Source organism: Falco biarmicus, chromosome 1 (assembly GCF_023638135.1).
Source record: "Falco biarmicus isolate bFalBia1 chromosome 1, bFalBia1.pri, whole genome shotgun sequence".
Classification (NCBI taxonomy): domain Eukaryota; kingdom Metazoa; phylum Chordata; class Aves; order Falconiformes; family Falconidae; genus Falco; species Falco biarmicus.
The window spans coordinates 193,789-218,002 of record NC_079288.1 but is presented as its reverse complement, the minus strand read 5'-3'; the positions used below and the strand labels follow the sequence as shown (position 1 = coordinate 218,002).

The 24,214-nt window shown below is 43.6% G+C and overlaps 3 protein-coding genes across 5 annotated transcripts in view; 1 reads left to right on the top strand and 2 right to left on the bottom strand.

Moving 5' to 3' along the window:
* Positions 1 to 211: 211 nt before the first annotated feature.
* RFNG (RFNG O-fucosylpeptide 3-beta-N-acetylglucosaminyltransferase) lies at positions 212 to 8,393 on the bottom strand. The gene is made up of 8 exons (XM_056330425.1): positions 7,778 to 8,393; positions 6,992 to 7,040; positions 6,371 to 6,473; positions 5,830 to 5,983; positions 4,763 to 4,851; positions 4,507 to 4,672; positions 3,041 to 3,126; positions 212 to 2,825 (listed from the first exon to the last, which is right to left on the bottom strand). The coding sequence occupies exons 1-8, from the start codon at positions 8,168 to 8,170 to the stop codon at positions 2,759 to 2,761; spliced, it is 1,107 nt and encodes a 368-aa protein (XP_056186400.1). The 5' UTR covers positions 8,171 to 8,393; the 3' UTR covers positions 212 to 2,758.
* Positions 8,394 to 8,497: 104 nt separating this feature from the next.
* GPS1 (G protein pathway suppressor 1) lies at positions 8,498 to 24,127 on the top strand. Of its 3 annotated transcripts, none has more exons than XM_056330134.1 (14): positions 8,498 to 8,604; positions 11,104 to 11,196; positions 13,128 to 13,309; positions 14,547 to 14,711; positions 14,893 to 15,028; positions 15,194 to 15,271; positions 15,676 to 15,736; positions 16,133 to 16,218; positions 16,740 to 16,834; positions 17,882 to 17,987; positions 18,329 to 18,409; positions 18,527 to 18,664; positions 18,903 to 19,037; positions 19,780 to 24,127. In XM_056330134.1, exons 1-14 carry the CDS (start codon positions 8,572 to 8,574, stop codon positions 19,852 to 19,854), a joined length of 1,464 nt encoding a protein of 487 aa, XP_056186109.1. In that variant the 5' UTR covers positions 8,498 to 8,571; the 3' UTR covers positions 19,855 to 24,127. The 3 variants fall into 3 exon arrangements, with proteins under 3 accessions (XP_056186109.1, XP_056186270.1, XP_056186190.1); XM_056330215.1 differs by lacking the exon at positions 8,498 to 8,604 and adding an exon at positions 8,782 to 8,921; XM_056330295.1 differs by lacking the exon at positions 15,194 to 15,271.
* Positions 13,312 to 24,214, bottom strand: part of DUS1L (dihydrouridine synthase 1 like) — a 28,851-nt gene continuing 17,948 nt past the window's right edge. The window contains exon 14 of the transcript XR_008820464.1: positions 13,312 to 13,330. The gene's annotated coding sequence lies outside the window, so the exon portion shown is untranslated. The remainder of the gene's footprint in view (positions 13,331 to 24,214) is intronic.

Below are 24,214 nucleotides of genomic sequence, written 5' to 3'. Positions count from 1 at the left end.
AACAGAAGTGCTAAGACAAGTTAACAACAATTAACTTACTCCTTATTTTAGTTCTTCTACTTCACTCTTAAGTCATCATCTGCAATGATCCATCACATCCATATTTGTTCCCCTGAACAGTAAAGTCATGTAACACATGTGGGTTTTGGCCATTTGGCATCACAACAGCCTGACAGGAAGGTTTATGGTCCATAACATGACAAAACACAGCTTTTGACATATTTAAATATTTATTTTATAGAATCACTTTAAGTGTGAAACTGTAGCTTGATTAAAAAGCTGCATCCTGATATATCCACACAGCCTACTGCATTGTCAACACAAGAAACCTTAAAAAGAAGCTTGGACACATGGAACGGTTCCCTATTGCCATGCAGGAGAATGTAGTCCTTTTCCAGTTTAGTAAATGCCCTGCCAACTCAGAGCATACTGCCTCTTTGGCACACCTAGTTTGGGTGACCAGTGACTACAGTGTGAAACTTTCTACTACTTGGTTTTGCTACCATCCATAAAAAGCAGTGTCCTTTTTGAACTGCAGTTTGCCACATAATCACTGCCCAGTCCATGCTGTCTATGGTACCTTACAAGGGGCTGCTACTAGTGAAAGGGGAAGAAAAGCTCCAAGAGGATAGCTCACTATCAGTGTTCGAAGACAAAAATCTCATCAAGAACTCATGAAGTTTCACAGCTTTCTGCTACAGGAGGTTGAAAACAAGAGCATAACCAGTGTTCTTGTTTTGTTTTTAAAGTACTTATATAGATACCAGGAATCTCCAGAGCAATTAACAACAAATCATTAAACCATAGGATGCCTCAGCTCTAGTGAGCAGAAGACCCAATACAGAGGTAGAACATACCACAACCCACTGTTCCACAAGTCCCCCTGTTTTCTGTAACAGGCTGTCTGTGTTACAGGTGTACTTGTCACAGAACAGCCACTGTACTAGCTGGACTTAGATCCAATTGCCTGCACATTCTTATTCCCGTACCTCATAGCCACTTCAGTAGATAAGAAGGAAAGGAGAAATTTAAGAACGAGCTGCAGTAAGTAGCACTCAGCTTGTTTGCTTCTCACTGGAATTCACTAGAATCATGCAGAGAGAACAGTGTACCCAGGTAAATGCTGAAAGGTTTGTGTTAAAAATAGAGTGCGGGGAACAGTGTGTTTCAGGAGGCTGACACCTCTGCTAAATTTCATACTTGAATACACTGCAGGCATTTGCTTACATTACACCACTTTTCAAACAGCAGGAAGTTAAGCAACTAGCTGAAGTCCACAGTACAGCTCAGCACAGCTATTTAGAAATCTGAAACTTTTTCTAGGTCCACATTCTAGCCATTAATCATCATTCCAGGTTATGCAATGTCACTCTATTATTCTCCTCTTAATTCCGTCTCAGACTTTAGCACTAAACCAGCAAGTATTTGCTGAAGACTTTGTGAAAGAGTGGTTTTGCAAAGTTGTTTTTTTTTATGCTGTTCTTCATGTCAGGTAGGGATTGCATATGGCCGAAATTTGGGCTAACAGGAAAGGAAGTGTATGGAGCCCCATTTCTTCCACTTTCAAAACTAAGCTTATTTAAAAAGCAGCAGCAGGTGATACTGCTACAGCATTGAACTTCTGCCTTTGTGTGAGTGTGCAGTCTGCATTTTACTGATGGGGTGAACTATTTACTGAAACGTGAAGAAGTAGAGTAAAAATAACCACTGATCTAGTCCTTAAGGTAATCATAAGTTTATCTGAAGAAGCTGAAGTGGAGTAACCACAATCATACAATTAAAGGTCCTCAAATTATACCATTGAAAACTTCCTTGGGGCATTACAGCTATCTAGCATTCCTCCTGCCTCACAGGCAGCAAAAGATACAGCACAACTTCAGACACAGGGCACATTTCATTGACCAGTGAGCATGCTCTGGCTCATACTACCTGCTGTGGGCAAAGCAGGAGAAATGATTACCATCTAGTCTGGCAAATATTTCTTCAGTATCAAATATCAAGGGAACAGTCTTGGACCTGGCAGACCACCATTATAATCAACAGCTACTGCAATTCAGCTGGTAAGAGCACCAAGTCTGACAAACACCTCCATGGGAGGTACACATGGACTACAGGAGAGAATGCACACTGTAAGCAACTTATCCAGTCCTGAATGAGCTTACCCTTAACACAGGGTTTTCCCCATGACAAAGGCTTTCAGCCTCGTTTACCCTAGTGATTCCAGGATTTCTGGTGTTTCCAAACAGACCCTATTCTGGCCCACAGGTGGGGTTTTAATATGGCAGGCCACAGAAGCTCTTAAGTAATACTGTTCCCAAGAAAGGTGAATGAAAACTTCCCCTCTCTTGTCACCATGGGGACTACAGTCTTCTACGGCACTCCAGCTTCAAGACAATGGCCTCTAACAGCAGTAAGAATGCTGTCATTCCCAGCGCTGCATTTGCCTAGGATGTATCCAAGCACAGATTCACATGACAGACGAAAGCGTAAAGTGACTTACACAAGTATGACTGCAGTCGTTTTACAAAGAGCCACTGGACAAAAGAACAAAGATTCTTCTTGGAATGCCCCAGGCTGCAGCTGAACAAACCACACCTCTGTTTTTGTAAATAGAGTCTGCCTCCTTTGTAGATGCCTCTGGTTGTCTCCCAGAAAAGGAAAAAAAAAAAAAAAAAAACAAACCCAAACCCAAAAGTCCACAACAACTCCTGTCTTACACAAACGAGGTAAGATACAGGCATCAACAACCAGTCAAGAGTTAGGACATCTTCTTAGCAGGGCACCAAATAGTGTCAGGATAGAGCAGACAATGGACAGATTTAAATCTATGAAGAAGAAAAAAAAAAGTTAAGACTAGAATTCTCCATACAAGGAACATACTGGCATTGGATGTACAGCAGTCTAGTGGAGCTGAGAGAGTGGGTCTACCTGCCTCTGGCACAGTGACATGAGAAAATATCCCCATTAGTGGGTTTGATCATTCTGCAGTTGATAAACACGAACAAGGTAGGGAGATCTTGTTTTGGAAGTGGACACTCACCGCGTTGGATCTTGCTGAAGGCCAAACACTCCTCCCACACTCACAACATTGTGTTTGTTCTCAGGGTCCCCGTAACTCAAGGTTACCTGTAAAAGCAAATAAATATTCAGAAATTGTAACACTAGTGCAGAAAAGAGAGCGGGGATAGCAGGACTATTAATGAGGTATGCAGAAAGACTTCAAGGACCCTGTCTAATCTGAACAGTGGATCACATCTGAAAAACTGTGGTTAGTTTTTACATAAGCAGTATTGGCACTGAATAGTAGCTATCAAATGGACCGCTGCTCATCTAAAGGCAATGTGGAAGAATAAATGAAGGAGCTGAAAGTTGCATTGCCCTGAAGGACAAGATGAGTTACAACTGTAAGCTTTGTAAAGGCATTAATCCTGTTAAAGTCTGTACCTTCACTAAATGACATATGTTCATCCTCACCAGCCATTGCCTGAAGTCTGCAAGAGTAGTGTCTTAGCACAGAGAGAAAGCAGAAACGTTTGGATGTTAGACAGCATGCAAAGTACTGCCAGGTGACAAACCCGGCAACAAAATTTAGACCCCTGGAACTCCAACTCTCTGTTATTCTTCCACACAAGCACTGTATTAAGAAATTTTCAGGTGCCAGGTACAAGATAAAATAAAAAAGAAAATATAAAAGAAAATATAAGTTCTTTCTAATTGTAGATTTTGGGTTAGCTGTTACAGTCTCAGGGACACAATGATCACCCCTGAAAGGCTGTGTTCAGCCTACAGTTACATTCACTGACATGAAGGAGATTACATCACACTGGAATTTGGCCCTAAGCGTACAATTCTGCTGCCTAATAGAATTGCCAGGAAATATAACCAAACAGTTTGTAGGGGCAAAACCGCACTTGTTTTTCAAGAAGTGCAGACAAAGCTTCCGGATAGCCTTATGGCTCCATCTACTGCCCGTAAGTAAAAAGGTATCCCAGCAATTAAAAAACTACTTGATTTTTCCTAAGAAACATTGATTAAGTTTCTGGAGATTCAGACAAGTTAATCTTAAAAATGATCAAACATTTAAACTGTGTCTTAGTTATTGAAGGGGTACTTGCTATAGCTGTGAAACTAGTCTTTGAACAGCACGAATTAAGACTGAGACTCCTGGGCAAAGATAGAAATACTTTCCTGCATGGCAGGCAAACTAAATACTGCCTCCTACACTTGCTGCTACAGGGACTCATAGAAAGTCAGCGTTTAGAAGGAGATGGGGAACACCACCTTAACATAGCAGAATGTGTCCCCAAAGGAGGGGACAGCTATAGGACCTAACTGGCTAGAGCAGAAAGTACACTTTTTACCTAAATGAAGGAACTGGACAGGACACAGCTCTGAGCAACTCTGTAGACATCCTTCTTTGCTGAAGAGCGCTAAGTCTAAGGGGAGTACTCTTTCTGATCAGACTGACGTGTAATTTCAGGAACTGAACATGAGCCTTAGGCCTACCTGCTGCAGCACAGACTCGCCTTGTAGTCTCTGCAGATTTTCCAGGTGGGAATGGAACAAAGGGCTGTGCAGCAGCTTTACCTCCAGCAGCCCTTCAATGATATAGCCGATAGTGCAGTCATCAGGAAGACGCACTCTTTCTGCGGTACTGATGAAGTTGCCCAGGCTGTGAGACAGAGCATAGGAGACAAGACGAAATATGCTTTAAAGACTACCAAACACATATTGGTGGAGTTTAGCTAGGAAAAGTGTTTACCTGGCCCAGGGACTCATCTTCAGGGCAAGACCTCTGCTGATACAGAACCCTGCTCCACCTGTGGCAAACCAGAATTTCACGGTTGTCTTCTGAAGAGCAACAAGAAAAAAAACACATAGTAGTTACTGATAATCAGCTTTTTCCATTTGGCTGGGTAGGGAAGGAAACTTGAGGTTCTACTGGATATCACATACTGCACTTGAGTCAGAACAAGATTACAGATTAATTCCTATTTCTTTAGGCTGCTGAAAGCCCACCTAGCTTTTCTCCCAAATGAAACTCTATCCTGGAAATGACACCAGGTGAACCATCACATTAGCACAACTGAGGCAGCACACATGAAACGTAACACTACAGTCCTACTCCTACCCAATTCCATCTGTCCCCTGGTCATTCTAGCCAAAGGTCACAGCCAGCTCAGTGTTCCTGTGGAAATCAAAGGTGGACATGGAGCCAAACCAACTAATGGACCAAGAAGACTACTTTGTTGTGCAGTCTTCCCTAACACGCTGCTTTGTAACTGACTTGCTGGCCAGTGAACTGATTTCTCTTTAGGCCTGTCAGTACAGGCAGCCTAGTGAGAACTTGTCCTTTAGCATGACAGAGGTATATTTGCTTCCACTTCTTGAAAACCTAGTAACCACTCAGTACTGGAAATGCTTTATATACCAAGAAAGCTTTTGTCACCCATCTGAGGTTGGTTCAAGATGCTGACACTGTGATACCACTCTCAAAACAAACCAAACCCAAAACAAGGAACACTTCCACCAAAACCACTAAAGGAAAAGGAAGAGTCAAGGCGGGGAGGCCCTACTCACCTTACCATGAGGGAGATCACCAACACAGGTAAGTAAAGGACAAGAAACAGACAAATTCTGTTGTACATATGCATATGAGGTAGATCAAAGGTTCATTTAACCCAGCACCCTGTCTCTGAAAGTGATCAGTGCCAGGTTCATTGTCTGCAGATTAAATCACTTGTTTCTCGGGGGGAATCCTATGAACTCTCAAGGTTTTAAAAGCTTAGGTGGTCAGCATGTCTCAGACTAACTGCAAAGTTTGCTTACTGATCCATCACTTTGGACATGGTCAGCTGCTTCAATGGGATGGTCCAGACTCGGTCGTCCCACATAAACATCCTGGCTGTGTGAGAAGGCAGATAAGAGATGCAGAAGAGTCTGAGGGTTGACGTAGTTGTCATCATCCACATGGCAAAACCATCTTCAAACAAAAATTAAGAAAGTTAATGCAGAGCAGTGACAAAAAAATGAGTTACATGTTTACAGCTGAGCCTCAGTCTTTCAGCCTTGGAGCAGAATGTATTTCCCAATTGTCCTGAATGACAGAATTTGGAAGCTGAAAGCACCCACAGATCCTAATTTTGGAAAGAAGCTGAAATTAACAGTCCCCTTTAGGTGATCATCCTTTCCACCTCTCAGATGATACTTATTTATCAACTCTGCTTCATGCTGTGCTCCCTTCCCCATGCTTGTCACCACATTTTAGCTAATATTGCATCCCTTACTGGAGCAGAGGAGGTTACTCAAGTTTCCTGCGAACACAGAAGTGGAAGAAACAAAGTCAATCAGAACAATGTGTTTCACCTACTTTTGCCCAGATTCCAGGAATTTATCATATTCCACAGACATCTTGCAGCAGAGAGCTTGCCGGGTATGGACAGCAGAACAGTTGGTGTTGATCATATGATCCCCTAGAAAAATACAAAGATCATCCCTTTCAGGTTTGAGAAGCATGTGTAGTCCAAAAAAAAGAGACTACAAAGAAGTGCATATTTGGCACTAATACTGTACATCTGAAGTGCATATGGTGCACACATGTAAGAGCAAACTGTAGGACAGGCAGGGCTCATGGGTTATGCATATGGCATGCAAGCTGTAGAGTACATACAAATGTGTGAGTGCAGGGTATATAAATAGTGCCATGAGACTGTATGCAAAGGAAACACCTAATATAACTTTGGACCAGATAGACTTAAGCTTACTAATGAGAAGGAAGTAGGTGAACCCTGTATTCAGGAAGTTCCAGGCATCTTGTCCAGGTGGTAATAGGAACAGCATATTCTCCTGTGAAAGGAGAAGTTTTCTCCGTTTCCTCCACCTTAACTTCCCTAACTGCTTGTACAGCATGAAATAAGGATTTCTAGGGAAAGCACAACAGAAACAAACCTCAGTTATAAGACACAGTATGTGCCTATGGTACACAGCTTACCTGCTTTCAGGCGTAGCTCCCGATCCTCCCAGTCTGTGAATATAAACGTCTGTGGGAGACAAAAGCAGTGTGTTCACATTTAGGAATTTCAGAAACTAATTTTGATTTTGCTCAGTTGCAGTCAGAATTCTGAATGTTCTGTCTGGCTAGTTTATTTCACAGTAGCTGCTGGGAGTAGGGTAGGGATTGGTGGTGGACAGAACCCCAGCAACTTCAGCCCTTGCCTTATTTGATAAGGTTTCGTATTGCAAACCAGGAGAGCCTCAACTCAGTAAAGCATCCAAGATTTTACTCTCCTCATCTCAGGGTACAGTCAACCAATCTCCAGACAGGAACGACTGTCTTTCTCAGAGTACCTCCCCCTGCAGCTTCAACTCTTCTCCCTGGCTAGGAGTCCTCCAAGCTGTCAAGCAAGCTAGAAGGAAAGAATAAAAGCCAGTGGGAAGTGCCATGTGGTAACACTGCCTTGTCCCAGCTGCTGGACAAAATTGTGTTAACATGCTTGGACAGACTGAAATTCCCAAACAAGGGAATGAGTTCTATGGTGTTTTGTGGAAAAAAACCTAAAGTTGCCAAACTACTTGCACCAAAACACTGGCTTAGACGCATCAGCACAGGGGCTCTTTCAGTACCACATACTATTTTCCAGTGACACAAAAGCCAGCAAACCTTCTGCTGGGACCACTGAGCCCTGCCGGCCACTGACTAGCTCAGGCGGCCGTGAGCTTCCTGGGAGGCAGGCCCAGACCCAGGTCCGCAGCCCCCGGCCTGCCGCCGAGGCCTCACCTGCCCCCTGGCCCGGGAGATCCAGGTTTGCAGCAGCAGGTCCAGCCGGCTGCGGTGGTACTTCCGCGTGGTCTTCACGGCAATGAAGATGTCCTTCAGCTCCAGGCTCTCCCGGGCCGTCGGGCGGCCTCTCCGCGCAGGTTGCGGGCTGCCGCCCAGGCCCCCGCCGCGGCCGCCGGTCCCCGGCCCCCCGCGGGAGCCCGCCCGTGTGCCGGGCAGGCCGCTGCCCCCGGTGGCCGCCCGCGGCGGCCCGCTAGGCCCAGCGGGGCGCGGCGGGCGGCGGCGGGGCGCGGCGGGGGGCTGACCCCGCGGCAGCAGCAACAGCAGGAGGGCGGCGGCGCCGAGGGACAGTAGGAAGCAGGCCCTGCGCAGCCCCAGGCAGGAGCCGCTCATGCTGCAGCCCTGCCGGCCCCCGCCGCACTGCGCGGCCGCCTCATGGCCCCGCGGGCAGCCGAGCGGCTCCGGGAGCCCGGCCGCCCTCTCCCCGCGCCGCAGCGGCCGGCGGCGGCCGCCGCGCTCCGGAAGGCGGCGGCGGCCGCACCCGGGCAGCACTGACCCGCGGGGGAGGCCGCCCCAGCGAGCGCGGCCGGGCCCCACAGGCGGCGAGAGCCCCGCAGTCCCACCCCGCCCACACCGCCAACCGGTGCGCCGACAGCAGGGGAGACGGGCCGCGGCCCCTTTAAGGGTTTCACCTGTCGGATGCGGGCTCGCGGCGCGCGCGACCCGGAAGTGGAAGCCGCGGAAGGGGGGAGAGGTGGGGAGGTCAACCGGAAGCGGCGGCGGGGAGGGGAAGGATGCCGCTGCCCGTCCAGGTCTTTAACTTGCAGGTACGGGGCCGTTGCCTCCCGCCACCTCTGTTTCGCTGGGGGCTGCTGCGGCCGCGCTTGACCTCCTTCCCGCGCTGTGTCTAGTAGCACGGCCCGGCCCCGCCGTGGCCTTCGGGTGGCGCGGTGCGGCCTGCCCCTCGGCTCCGCGCCCGCCTCTCCCCTGTGGGGAGGGAGCCGCTCTCGGCCGGCCCGGGCTCGCCCTTTCGCCGGGCCTGCGTCGCTCCGGCCGCCGTTCAGGAGGGGCAGCGCCCAGCCGAGCGTCCCCCGCCGCCGCGGCGGCCCTCTTGCGTGGTTCTCGAGTTCTACGTGTGCCGTAGGTAGGGCTTGGGTAGCGGAGCGGGGTGTAACGAGGTGGCGGATGAAGAAGAGCCGAGGGTCTGCAGCACGGGGGAAAAGGCGCAGGAGCCCACAGCGGGTCGGTTGATATGCTGAGCCCGGACCTTAAGTAGCCGCACAGGTGATCCCTTTGCGAGTTGACTGCCTGTCTTACCTTTAGTAGCCAGAGGGTTCTTTGTCAGTGCGTGGGGTTGTGGAAACTCGGGGTAGGATGTGGGGTAGTTCAGCATCCAGCTCAGCTTTTTGATCAGTAACAGATCCGTACTGCATCCCTTCCAGCAGTAGGTCACTCCCGAGTACAGCAGGAGACTTCAGCCTGAGTGCTGAGTGCCAGCTTGTCAGCTTGTATGAGGCCTTATAAAGTACCTTCCAGCAGGGCTCAGAGAATGTTGGGGAGTGAGCACTGTTTTATTTGCTTTATGAGTAGCTCTTAAGTAAACCTTGCATCTTGCTTCAAAAATAGTTGTCTTGAAAATGTCAGAACTTGGCATGTCTTGGTGGGAATTCCAGCCCCCTTGTGTTTTGCCATGTCTGGGAGTTGAGAGAAGTGCAGACTACAGCCTACCAGTGTAGCAGGGCACAAATGATTTTGTTCCACCAGCTGGAGTTGCTGTTAGTTTCTGTAACGCTGATTTCTAAGGAGTCCCTATGAGGTTTTTATTATGGAAGGCAAACAACCTAAAAAAAAAAGCAACCCCAACACAGTGTTTCTGATGTAAGAAAAGAGATAAAGTAGATAAAAATGAAAAAAGTAATGGTCTCAATATATGGTGACTTAAATGTTTTTTATGCAGTTTTCCTGAGTGGTGATCTGGACAATCAAACTCTTCTTTGCACCCTCCCTCCCTTTCCTTCATGCAGAGAGTAACAAACTAGGGAATGTACTTTTGTATGCTTGCTTTTGCTTCAGGTTTTGGGAGATTTCAAGCCATTGTTGAAATATGTGTGTGTTTGGTACGCACCAGTCAGTGAAAGAATAAATAGGCCATGGGTGAATACAAGATGCATCAATTTTTAGAGTTAGGAAATTTGGGTCTGCCCTGTTCCTCCTCATCAAAAAAAAACCCAAAAAACCCCACCAACCCAACATGCAAACCCCTCAATCTTTGATTGCTTAACAGACAGCAAATTCAATAAAAACATGGAAATAATTTGGTGTTGGTGGGGGCAAGGTGTTGTCATTTTTGTCCTTTCTAAGGTCCACTTATGCAATTTACCCCAAACAGGTAATATCTGTGTGTATTTGGCATTTTATAAGAAGACATTCAACTTGGTTTTCCTGAGGTTGAATTGGTAACACCGAGGGGGAATGTTCAGCACACTTTTGACCAGGAGGAGGAGAAGTATTTTGTGCTAGCATACCAACTTTGTTTGTGGGACTGCATAGTAAATTGGTCTTAAATGGGAACCTGTGCAGGTATTGAATTGATGCAGTTGTACTGAGGTCACTCTACTGGTATGATTCCTCATGTGGGTCAAAGCAGTGCAAGTTATACTGGGAGAATAAAATTCTGTTGTTCCTGAAAAAGGGAATCTCCCTAAACAGTTGGACTCGGATAGCTATAGTAGGATAGTTCAACTAATGGTAACTTTTTCTAGTGCAGATAAATTTTTTCCCAGTGTTTGGTAGAAAGTGTGGAATTGCCATTCTTCATTCTGTTCTTTACTTTTTTTAATACTTCTAAAAAGTGTTGTTGTCTTCCCTCCCCCAAATACTACTTTTAAGCATTAAAGTAGCTTTGAAAAGTTCTGGTGAGCTTTTTGGGTACTTTTTTACTTTGGGAGCTTCTTGAGTGGAGTATTAATGTCTGCTCTTGCTCAAGGGAGAGAAATGGAAAGTCATTTGGAATTTAGCGTGCATGCTCAGGATACTTTGCGGAATCAGATTTATTGACCCTTTCACTTTCTTGCTTGATAATGTACCAAACAAAATAAAATGCTCTGTGCGAATGGTGAGCCTTAGTGCAGCTTGTTTTAGACAAAACATCATGCTGAGTACTGGTGTTGCTAGAGAAAGGTCCTAAACACATCTGAAGACTGAGGAATGTTTTTTAATTTTTAACATTTAATCTGTATTTAAGCAAGTCCTTAATAGATTGAATCACATGCTTGTTTCCTGCTCAAGTGTAGTAAGCTACTTTTGACCTCGTTTTGCTGTTTCAGGGTGCAGTAGAGCCCATGCAGATTGACGTAGATCCACAAGAAGATCAGCAAAATGCACCTGATATCAACTATGTGGTGGAGAACCCCACTCTGGTATGTGCTGGGTGGGGGCTAGTGGGTTACCTTTCTTGGGCATGGCCTCTTCCTTTAAGGCTTTTGAGAAGCTCTCTCATTTTACTCCTTGTCAAATTGTGATTTAGAGATTGATTCTCTTTAAAGCAAGGTGGGGTAAGAATAGCAGTGATCTTTTCTGTAGCTCCTTGTCACGTACTGACCTCTACTGCACCTCCCGAGATGAGAGAGGAATTGCTGTTCTGTGACTTGCTGTGTGCTGCCTGTTTGACAGCTTTTGTTCTGAAATAGTTTGTACATCTTTCATTGTTTGCGGAGACATCGTTCCTTTATTTTGAGGCTTGTTCTTTGAGGAGCAAGGCTCAGGTGTTTTAAGTACAGAATTCTTTCATTGTTCAATCCTCCGGAGACTGGCTAAAACCCTGTAGAGGCACAGAGTTACAGAAGACTATTTACTTATAGCAGTTTCTTCAATTTTGAGTTAATGATTTGAGATTTTGGCCAATTTTTATATGTCATCTCTGTAACAGTGAGAGGTAGGTGCTGCAGAAGAGAACAAATATGTTAATTGGAAAAAGTTAAAGCAACATTAGAATTGCAAAATAAAGCGTTGTTGGGAAGCTCTGGATCTCACATAACCTCTGAAGCTTTAATTTGTTCCTCTTGTCCCTGTGCCTTCTAACAGTTGTCACACGGTTAATTGTGTTTACTGCAGAGCCCTTTTTTTGTTGTTGTTGTTTTGTTTGGTTTGGGGTTTTTTTTGGTTGGTTTTGTTTTTTTCCAGCGTATGACCTGATACCTTGTTTGATTTCATTGCATTTCAATTCTGTTCTGAAACTAGAGTGAGGAAGCAATTATATTGTGACCTTTACGCCTCTGTTATTACTATGTTATCTAAGTCTGCCACAAAAATTAGTGACTTTCTTTTCACCCTAACTGATGTGAAGGACCATAATTCCCTTTTGACATTCAAAGAGCTGAGGAGTAAAATGAAATTACTCCGTGATTTTCAGGAGTATTGTGCACCGTCAGGCATGAAACTGTGGAAGAAAGAATGTTCCTGCCTTTGTATTTTTCAAGTTCTGTAGCAAATAAGCACGAATCCTAAATACAGATTTTCAGTGTGCACAGTCCTGTATCAGTCTCAGAGCAAGATTGTTCTTGCACAGAATCAGGCAACAATCACGTTAGGAAATGCTACTGTGACATTTGTAGTCATATCTTAATTTAGACGTATGAGGGTCAGGGAGTCAGACATGACACAGGATGCATATTAAGTGTGGACAGGCAGCCTGAATCTAATGTTTTCTTCCTGCCTGACTTTGCCCTGAACATTCTGCTACAGTAGTTTGCACATGTACTTCTGTCTTCAGGAGATCTCCCTGCAGTGCGGTATGGTATCTTTACTAGACATTTTGTGCTTCTCTTCTCCACCCCCAGACAAGGCTTAAAATCTGTTAAGTGTTCAGAATTTAAACCTCAGATCCTTCCTCAAGAGTAAGAGACCCTATTTGTTCTCAAATAAGATGTTGTAAGAAATTAGTATGAGCAAAAGAACGCAAATTGTCATATGGAAGCTATTTTTCAAGTAAAAACCATCTGGAATGGTTTTCTGATTTAGGAAATTTTGGCTCAAATGATGGAATCTTGACACAATTATTAACAGGCAATGTAACGGGTGCTTAAAGTGGGTGAGCTGATTAGCTTTAATGGACAGCATCACAACTGAAATAAAAAAATATGTAAATTGTAATGTACTGCATATTTCTGAGGAAGTTGCTAATGTTTGAAGAAAGCAGAAATGGAATAATCTTACCTGCTTTTTTATTTGTCTGAGCCATGTTGCCCTCCATGAAGGGGTCAGGACTGCAGGAAACACTTTGCAGGTCACGGTGCTGTAGCCTGATTTAGTGTTGCCATCTTTTCCTTCTAAGACCAGGTTTTGTTTGCAGGATTTGGAGCAGTATGCATCCAGCTACAGTGGTCTGATGCGAATTGAACGGCTACAATTTATTGCTGATCACTGCCCACAGCTACGGGTGGAAGCTCTCAAGATGGCACTGTCATTTGTCCAGAGAACTTTCAATGTTGATGTGTATGAAGAAATCCACAGAAAGTTGTCTGAGGCCACCAGGTACTAAGAGATCATGGGAACCTGGGGAGAATTTTTGTTTGAGTTAAGACTAGTGTGCCACAGTGGGGGATGGTGCATGTGTATTGCTAGCGTGTTCATTATGCAACTTGCCTTTGCCCTTATTTGATAGCAATGAAATGTGTGTATTCAGGCCTAAGGTTTAATCTTTTTTAAAAGATTAAACACAGAAGACATTATCTGATTCTGAAGTCTCAGTGTTTTAAAAGGCTACAGTTAGATACTGAGGAGAGTTTAGTCCTTGTGACTGCTTCAAATATTAATGAACATGGTTGTCCTTTTTTAGTAGATTATGGACACAAAGCCTCTTCTAGATGCTTTTGTGTTCATAAATGAAAACCTTACCTAACTGTTTGCCTTGCCTTGGTATTTTTCCCCCCCTCCCCCTCCCACCCCCGCTGACAAGAGGTTTGCTGTTAAAGGTAGCCTGTGATACTTTACTTATCCATCCCTACTTTCTATCTTTGTGTTATTTTTGTTGCTATGCATATTTGTTGATTGCTTTTCTGTTTTGCCTTGGGAGTCTTTACCACTTATGTGTGACAGTATGTTTGTTCATTGTTTTCTTATATGTGAAAAGAACTGTTGGTAAAAAAAAAACAAACACAAACCCAAGAAAACCCACCCACAAAACAATAAAACTCAGAATATATCTTTCCATTTACAATATTAGAAAGTGAGCTCAATGTAAGCAGATACGTTGACCTGAGCGGAATGGAAAATGAAGTTGAATAGTATCTGTACAGTATAGCTTTGCTATGAAGCCATTGCAGTACAGCTGGGGAGAGAACTCATGAACATGTGCACCCTGTGTTGCGTGTACAGATGTTTGACTGGATTCAATGACTCTTTAGAGTTATTAAATACTTTTATAGAATGTAATATTTCATTGCAGCACTGTTAGTAACTTACTTTCAATGGATTTATAGAGCAGGTTGTTTCTTTAAAACTAGCAATGACTGACTTGTTAATAAAATACCTGCAGAAGTTCAGTAGGATAATTTTGAGAAGATCTGTAGACATCTGTGATGCTTATGTTGCTGTTCTTACTGGAAATCCTAGCAGTCATCATCTTTTTTCCCCACCATCCTTGTTTTCTCCTTGGTCTATTTTGTGTATGCAGTACTGTTTGTTAGGGTAACAGGGCCAGGTGCTTTAACAGACGTCTGTTTTGAAAAGTTTGCAGCATAATAGCCCCCTTTAAACTCTTTTCTTTCAGAGAACTGCAGAATACACCTGATGCTGTCCCTGATAGTGGAATTGAACCCCCTCCTCTTGACACAGCTTGGGTTGAAGCTACACGCAAAAAAGCTCTTCTTAAACTGGAGAAACTCGACACAGATCTGAAAAATTACAAAGGGAACTCCATCAAGGAGAGTATCAGGTGAGATGCAGAAGGCTCTGCTGGAGCAAGGAAGAGCATTTTGCTCCTCCAGGCACCTTACACAGGATGTCAACTGCATTGAGTGCCTTAGGTCAGTGCGTTGAGTTACTTGTTTGGAACAAACTGACAGTGTCCTTTTCTGAGCACACAGTTCATTGGTATTTTAATTCCTGTGCTCCAGGAGAGGCCACGATGACTTAGGTGATCATTACCTTGACTGTGGGGACCTCAGCAATGCTCTCAAGTGTTACTCGCGAGCCCGTGATTACTGCACCAGTGCTAAACATGTTATCAACATGTGCCTCAATGTTATCAAGGTAGGAAGGTTTGCAGGAAAAATAGTACTTGGTGTTTTCTGATACCTGCTGTAAAGTCCACCTGTACTTTGCTCTGGTTACACCTTTTGTGTCTGCAATGATGCTGCTTATCTAAGTAACACCATTTATCCATGCATATTCTACACTGTTTCTGGCTCTCTACAGGTCAGTGTCTACCTCCAGAATTGGTCTCATGTTCTGAGCTATGTAAGCAAGGCTGAGTCTACACCAGAAATCGCAGAAGTAAGGTCCTGCTTTTTAACTTGCATGAGTTTTCCCTTGTTTTCTGTCTCCAAAATTTGTGAGACAGTTTATTCCTTTCCCTCTTTACAACTTGCTCCCTGTAAGACTCCATCTAACAGTCTGTTCTTCCTCTAATCCAGCCTCCTTGGCTGCTATACTATTTCTGTGGCGATTCATTGTTGCTTTTCTCTCACGATATGAGTGCAGGAAATATGACTCACTATTAAATCAGAGAGAATTCCCATCCTCAATTCTTGCCATATTCTTTCCCAAAACAAATAAGATGAAGTTATCTTTCTGTTGAGATTTGCAAGTTAATTATTAGGATGTAGTATCCCAAGGACAGTTATAATCAAAATGGGGTTTATGTTGCTTGCTCACTACTGCTTTTCCTTATCCTTTAGCAAAGAGGAGAAAGAGACAGCCAGACACAAGCAATTCTCACGAAACTGAAATGTGCAGCAGGTGAGTGAATCCTTCAGCTTCCTGTATTGTCTGCCCTGCCTGTTAGCTGTCTGTAGGGCTCGTTGACAACAGTGTGTGCTTGGTTTATTTTTTTCTCTCAGGTTTGACGGACTTTGTATTTTCTCATCAGAAATGCAAAATTTAATAAAGCTGATGAGATGGAACTGCTGACTTTTTTTTGCCATTTCTTTCTTCTCCCCAAGTTTCTTCAGAGAGGATGCCAGTGTGAGTCAGCGTAGTTCAATGGACACTAGATAGGAGTCAGAGAATCTTATTTCGCTTCAATAGTGAAGGCACTAGCAACTGTTTGGAGGCCTGTCCTACTCTCCAGATCTTACAATTTCTCCTGATTTGTATGCTATCACAAACTAAGGACTAACTTTTTCTGGTTCCTAGGCTTGGCCGAACTAGCTGCTCGGAAGTACAAACAGGCAGCAAAGTGTTTCTTGTTGGCATCATTTGATCACTGTGATTTCCCTGAGGTGAGGACCAAGAGGGAGCTGTGTGCAAGTCTTGGAGGGGATGTAATTCTTCTCAGTACTAGGTTGTTAAAGTCAGATATTGTAGTTATTTTCACAGTGCTCCTGTGTATTTTGGTGGTGCTGTGAACCGAGTGGTTGGGGGGTTTTTTATATTATTTTTTTTAAAAGTCTCTCTTCTTGGGTTCTTTAAATGATCTACTATAGATCACGTAGGAATTACCGGTGAGATTTATATATCTGTGTAGCTCAATCAAAAGACTGGCTGTTGGTTGGAATTGGTTTCTGCTCTCTTAGCAGTGATCAGTCACTCCTCAGGCTCTGGGTGAAGGCCTGAGAGCACACTGAGTCGTTCCACTAAATTTAACAAGGGCTAATCTTGTCACTGCATGAGAGACTGGGGTATAATACTTAATCCCAACCTCTTTCTCCCACCCCTGCACTCTCTCTCTCTCGCCACCCCCCCCCCCCCCCCCGCCTCTCGCCACCCCCCCCTCCCCCTCTCTCTCCTGCCACCCTCCCAGCTGCTGTCTCCTAGCAATGTGGCTGTGTATGGTGGTCTCTGTGCCCTTGCTACCTTTGACCGTCAGGAACTGCAACGAAATGTTATCTCCAGCAGGTAGGCGATGCCTTGAGGGGAGTTTGTACTGGACATCTTTTGGGACATGGGATTTTGGTTGAGAGTGGATTCTGGTGGCCGTAATAGCTTTCTCATATAGCAGAGGAAGAATCACTGAGCCCTAGTTTGGCTTTAGCATTAAGTGATGTTTCACTGTCTAAAACACAGTGGTTAATCACAGCTGAAATTTTGGTAGCATAACAGAAGTTTCCAACCTGGGTCAAATCCAGCATCAACATAGCCCAATTTTCTGTCTCCATCAGCAGTCCATACCAGATATTAAATCAGAGGGTAAGAGCTCTACGGAAGGCAGCTGTAAGATAACATGTCTTCATGTTACCACTTGTTCTGGTGTACGTTAATCATATTAATAAAATGTAATAATTGTTAATACAACTTGCAGCTTAATATGATATATACAAGGTTAAGAGAATTAGTCTTTGGAAGAAAATGGATATTTGTGTGTCACAGATTGAATTACAATGATACTGAATTCTTGTCAGCTAAGTGTGTGGAAGCACAGATTTTAAATTTATGTGGAAAAAGGGTTGTTAGCCTGACTTGTATTGGCTGATTCATGGAGTGAGATCCCAAGGTTCAGAAATCTGTGGTGGAGAATTGGGAGAGCGCCAAGACAGTTGCATGCCTAACCTACCTATGGCATGCTGTACTTTGTGAAGGCTGTGAAAGGGAACACAAAGCTGGCCAGCACAGACTACAGTGCATTCATGGATGTGACCTATGTTTTCTGGTAGATCCTGATTTTGCCCTATTCCACCTCATTTTTTTGTTTTGTGTGGACAAACATTTCTAGTGCTTGGTTTATCAAAAGTCTTTTGCCTTCTTTCACCACAGCTCTGATGCTGTGCTGCATCTTGCTGTTTTACCAGCCCTGCTGAAAATGGGCTAGCTGGCCTGTTGGAGAGTAAATTCTTGGAATCTTCAAATGACAGTGAGAGTTTGTAACCTTGCAACTTGGAGTGATGAGGTTGCGGAGTATTTAAGTGGTGGGTTCCAGTGTCTGATTACTATCATCTTTATCTGTAGCTCCTTCAAATTGTTTTTGGAGCTGGAGCCACAGGTTCGCGACATCATCTTCAAGTTCTACGAATCTAAATATGCTTCATGCCTGAAGATGCTGGATGAGATGAAGGTGAGCTGCAAGGGAGCAGTGCAGAACAGACCCTAAAAGTTCCCTTTGCCTAGCCTGTTGTAAGAAGCAGTGACTGTTAAAAGTAGCTATGAAGCTCTTCTGTGTTTTCTGTCTCCTGATGTGATGAATGGAAATTGGGAGTAATTTAGCAGTGGAGGGTGGGGAGAAGTAAATATTTTAATATACTGCTAGTTCTTGTATTCAGTCTTGTTTTATGGTATTGTCTTGCTGTAGTGTAATATCCTTAAGTTTTAAGTATATACACATAGATGTTTCAGAACATAGGAATATATATTTTTCAAGGCTGCTTCTCGGGTTCTGATGTGGGTTTTTTTGCACAGGACAACCTGCTGCTGGATATGTACCTTGCACCTCATGTCAGGACACTTTATACTCAGATTCGAAATCGTGCCCTTATCCAGGTAATTGTTCCTGTAATCCTGAGCAGTGAGACAGGCCATCTCTTTGTAATTGCTTTTTCTATGGTTTTTTGGAGAGCAGGGAGTACCTTTGGCAACTTAATACTTTCTTCTTCCTAGTACTTCAGCCCCTACGTATCGGCAGATATGCGCAAAATGGCCACTGCTTTTAATACCACAGTGGCTGCTCTGGAAGATGAACTTACTCAGCTGATCCTGGAGGGACTGATCAATGCCAGAATAGACTCACACAGTAAGGTGAGTGCATCTGAGCCGCAGATTATAGACTGGACAGCTGTACTAAGATCAGAAACTCTCCATTCCTGGGACGCTTCAAAATTGCATTCATCTGTTGTGACTCGTATTCTCAGTAGGGCTGATCTGTGTGTAAACTCAGGTTCCGTGATACCTCAGCTTTGTTCCCTTGTGCAGAAGGGGCTTCCCACTGTGCAACCCTGTCCTAGCTCCTGTGTACAGTTCTCTGTGTTGGTTACAGATTCTTTATGCTCGAGATGTAGATCAGCGCAGCACAACTTTTGAGAAATCTTTACTAATGGGCAAAGAGTTTCAGCGACGTGCCAAAGCTATGATTCTGCGAGCTGCAGTCCTCCGCAACCAGATACATGTCAAGGTATGGGCATGTTAAATGTGGGCTTTGACACAGTGTTAAGGTTTTATTTTTTTTAAAAAAAAACTGAAACTATAGAAGTTGTTTAATTGAAGATTCTGGAGGGGAATGGATTTGGCGTGCCCACGACTGGACAAATTCTCACAGTAGTAAATACTGAATATATAAGGAACAAGTGTTTCTAGCTAATACATTGACCTGCTTGTACAACACAGAATGTCCTTTGAAGTTTATCTGCTTGGGTTGATTCTAACTAATGCATTCCAACTAATTCTTGATACACGTATCTCTTATCAAAAGAAAGATTGTTTGAAGTGATTATTTTTAGTAGAGGAAGTAAAACATGCATGAATTGCTTGGAGTATTCCTTCCATGATGCAGTTCCAAAAGAATGCCCTTAGGGGAGGATAGGCCATCTGCTACAGAATGTGTTAAATTCTGTAGTGTATTAATCTCTGTGGTCACTACATGCCAGATAGGATTCCACTTCTGGGGCCAACAGCACCTTGTACATGGTAAATAGAGTGGCTTAGAAGTTCCGGTTTTACTTTTTTAGGAACAATTCTCATGAACTGTAACTACAGAAGTTGTAAACACAACACTTTTGCAAAGCCATCATTATTTATGAGTTGGGGGTATGCTCTCCCCCTGCTGCTATCCTGCTGTGCTTCATTTGGTCTCTCAGGAAGCACTGTGCAGCATATTTACACATCACTAACTAGGATGTGTTTTGGTCTTGTTGCAGTCTCCTCCAAGAGAAGGTAGCCAAGGGGAGCTTACTCCAGCTAACAGCCAGTCCAGGATGAGCACCAACATGTGAAAAACTTCAAGCACTACCAAAAGAAATGGTCCCTCCAGGACTACCCAGTGTTTCACCCACTAACTGCTGAGCTTCACAAACTGTCCCTGTCTCCCTCACTTCTTGCTCGGATTGAGAGGGTCAGGGCTGATGGTGGATAATATGAATATTCCAATAACTTCAATTCTCCTTGAAAAGAAATTCTTTCTAAAAACAGCATCCCTGCAATGGGTCGTCATTTCAATTTTGGTAGAACATCTCTCTCTATTCTCCTTCTTCCACCACTTGAAAGAGCTGTCAGGTTATTCATACAGATGCTGATTTGAGAGTTTTTCAGCTGCTACTCGTTTTTCGTTTCAAAGCTGCAAAAATAGTGTTAAGCTGAATGGACAGGCATGATCTAAGATGAGTTTTGCTGGCCTGAAAATACTGCCTTGATTCTGAGCAATGCTTAGCTTTCTGTTTATTCCAGATAAACCTACAAGTGCATTGCTCTCAATTATGGAGGTAGAGTTCTGATAGGAGAGATTTCCTGTGAGAAACTCTTAATGATTTTTCACCTACACCAGAAAACATGGCAGTGCTTCCATGCAGTCACAGGCCTTTATTTTAGGGTGTTATGTTTACCTGGATCCAGGTTCTTTCTCTCTGATCTCTTTTCAAAGACCTGTTCCCTGATGTGTTTCCCACTTGTGCGTGACCTGGCTTTGGGGTTCAGTGTTACCATAGCAGTAAATCTCTACTTCATGCAAATATTGCTGTTTGTCCAGTCTTACTGCCATAGTGTGTGATGGCTTCCCAACATGTGCAGCAGTTGCTTCTGGTAGCATGGATAAATGACATAAAATACTACTCAAGTCCTGTGGAAGAGCTGAAAGCAGCCAGTCTAGGTGCCCGCTCTCCAGATGCATTTATTCTGCTTTTTCTTTTATAAAGGGGTTAAAGGTGGCAGCCCAGATGTGTGTGTTCTTTGTTAATGAAAGGAGATACACACTGAATTTTCTGAAGTCACTGCAGCCTTGCATTCATCTAGTTCATAAGGCAAACTTAAGAATTTTGTTCCAGCCCTGGCTGGTCTGGCAACTGACTACAGATGTTACTGTTAATGTGTTAATGCTTTGCCCCGTGCCCCCCCTCCCCGCCTTTTACTTTGTTAGTAAGTTGTTATGTCTAGTGCATTAAATAGCAGGATTAAAAAGCTTCTGAGTATTTTGAGCTTTGTGTTAAAGTTGGGGTTTAGGTATTTTGATCTCAAGCCATTCATTTTTTGCTAAGCTTGATGACATTTTGTAGGCAATTGTATTTTGTTTTCTGATCTGGTTGGAGATGTGGCTTGGATGAACTGTGAAGAAAGTGCAATTTGAGGGAACATTCTAACAGCAAAGTTCCTGGACTGTGTTTGCACAGCTGTTAAATTGCAACAGTACTCTTTCCCTCTGGCTTTCCATGCTTTTTATGACTTAGGTGCTGAAAATGGAAGCAGTAGCTCCTGTGAGGTCTTTGGTTAAATGTCTTCTGTTTGGCATGGAAGAAGAAACCCATTTTTGAGGGGAGAAAGGAGAGAGCTAGTTAATTAAGAACTTTGAGTCAGGTATCGCTGATGGCCAGTTTAGTGAGAAAGGCAAGATGAGTCCTGGACATCCCTGTAGAAATGCTGGGAAAGTCACTTCGATGCCTTCTGCTCATGCTGAAGGAAAGTCATCCAGCCCTGGTAATACTACTTAAACGTACTTTCTTCCCTAAAATGGGCTGCTGACACCATTTCTAAGGATAAGATCTTATGCTCTGCTCTTGGTAAGATCGTTTTGCAACCCAGTTAGGTGCACCATGTAAGCCGGCTATCTTTGCTTACACACAGCTTCCACACTCTTGATTTTATTAGATTACTTCTGTTCCTTCCTAGAGGCTTTCTGCTGGAGGAATCCTCAGTTGTAAATGGATGTCTGCAGCATGCTGACTTGAGAGTCTGCTCTGCCAGTTACTAGTTAGTGCTTGCCTGCTCGTGGGAGGTGGCTGGAAGAGAGTATCCTTTAGCAGTCAGCATGGAGCCCACGAGGTGGCAACAGTAGTTTCCAGCTCTTGCTGTGGCCCGAGGCAGTGCCGTAGCTGGGGCAAAGGCGATGAGTTTTGTCTCTCCAGACAATGCTTACAACCTCTTTTGGACAGATAGGGCATTTGTCTTTTATTGCTTAGTTCATAGGCACTGTTCAAGCATAGTGTATGCTTTTGTATGGAATTATCGGCATGTAATTCTTTCCTTTAGCCTGTGAAATAAGCTACTGTTGCTTGTAGATGTGAGTCAGGCCTGTCCAGTCATATTTCTTTTAGACATTGTTCAATGCCTGCTTCAGTCCTAACTACCCACCAGTCCAAAAGTTAGGAAATAAAAGACAGCACAGGTATAGTTCTTTGTAACTTGCATTGATAAGCATTTTCCTCCAATGAAATATTATTCTTACCTTAAATTTCTAGGTAATTTCCCAAGTAATAAATGGGAAGATAGTGATGAATGAATTGTGATTCCCTGTAACCAGCAAGGTAATGCAGTGGATGAAGTTGTGTGTTGGTATGTCTAGGATATGTTCAGAGGAACTTAAGTGGATTTCTTTAACTTATGCTGCACCATTTTGTTGACAAGGAAGGAGATGGTGGTGGTAGGCCCTAACTGATGGTGTCGTCATGCAGTGGAAATCATACACCTGACCTGGCTAGGGATAAAGGAAAAACAGTTGGAAAGAACCTGGTTCTTTTGGTGAAGGCAGTTTTAACTAGCACAACTAGCTTTAGCGGTAATGTAAAAACTGCCACTGTGAGATTTGTGTTGGAGTAGTTGGGGACAATTGGTGAATATTTGGCCAAAACTTGGCCAACATAGTGGTCTGTATTGCTAAGATTTGTAGAGGGAGGCCTATAAGAAGGGGAGATCACATTGTGGCTTGGATTGTCACTGGGTGCAGCAGCATCTATGGGCTACTGTCATCTGAGAGACTTCAGTGGATGAGGGAGAAAGTAATAGAATTCTGTCTTTGCCCTGTGCCATGCATGTACGATCTGTGTGTTGGTATCTGGGACTCTGCCATGATGGTCTCAGCGTTACTTCCTAACTTAGTTGAAATCTTCAGCATTGTTCCATCCTCTGGACAACTCCCAAATCTGCCGCTGAATAATGTATTATTTCTGATATGTGCGATGTAATATAAACTCTTAGAAAAACAAATGAGGAAATGTTAATGGCAACGATGCTTCTGACAAAGACTCATTATGCATAGACTGGTCAAGCATTTTTAAATTATTTTTTTTAAGAGTAAAGTCTCAGCCAACTTAATTTGGCTATTCAAGGTTCTTATGCAATCTCCTTCATTACTTTTTCTGTGAAGCAGATGACAATTGGGGAGCAGTGTGCTCCACAGGGCAGTGCTCTTAGTATTTTCTGTGCTACCCCCTTGTGAGAGCTGAGACTAATACAAGTCAGCATTTCGTTTTTTTCAATAGTCCATCAGCTGAATTTGCAGTAGGGTGAAAAATACCAAATTGGTATGGAACTGACTTCAGCTTATCTCTGATGCTGTCAGGGTGTAAGGGATGAATTACTCTGTGCTTTGCAAATGAGCTTTGTACTTCAACTGATAGTAATTTGGCTTCTCTGTTCTATGGATCTGAATTCCGTTCAACATTTCATAGGTTCTGATAGAAAAACCTAGCTTAAGATTACCTTATAGGATAACTTGATCAGGCTAAATTAACTAGATAGGGAACAGAAACTGGCTAATAGGTTATGTCAACCTCTAAGAAATATATGAGATTCAGTAGTTAGAAGTTTGGTACAAAGTCATAATGCAAGTTAAGACAATTTCTTGATGACAGAGAAAGAATTCAAGCTTAGCCTTCAGCAGACTTACTAAAAGCTACAGACTGAAGGGTAGCTGCATTAGCAAGAGATGGTCTCATTCAAACAAGAATTCAAATGGCAAGATCTGAAAATCTGTCTTACGTGGTAGATCAGGCTAGGTAATCTTCTTGTCCTTGATCCCATAGATACAGCTGTTTCAGTCCTTTAATACTTGCGCAGCTATAGCTTTGATGATTATACTCCATGTGCCTGTAGTTTAACTGTGAAGTCTATGTGTACATAAAGTTTGTACCCTGTAAATATGTGCTGAGATCCAGGGTTTTCAATCTTTGTTTGGATGTACTTTTTGGTTTTTTTTTAAAAAAAAAATTCTCTGCTATCTCATCTTATAAGCTCTTTGCCAAATAAAGGCCATTGGTTTTCTTTTTGTTAGGTGAACTACTACTAATTCTTCTTGTGTGCCTCTGAAAATGGATTTAGATACAAGAATCTAACCTCCCTCAAACCTCGAGACTGAGGATCATTTTCACC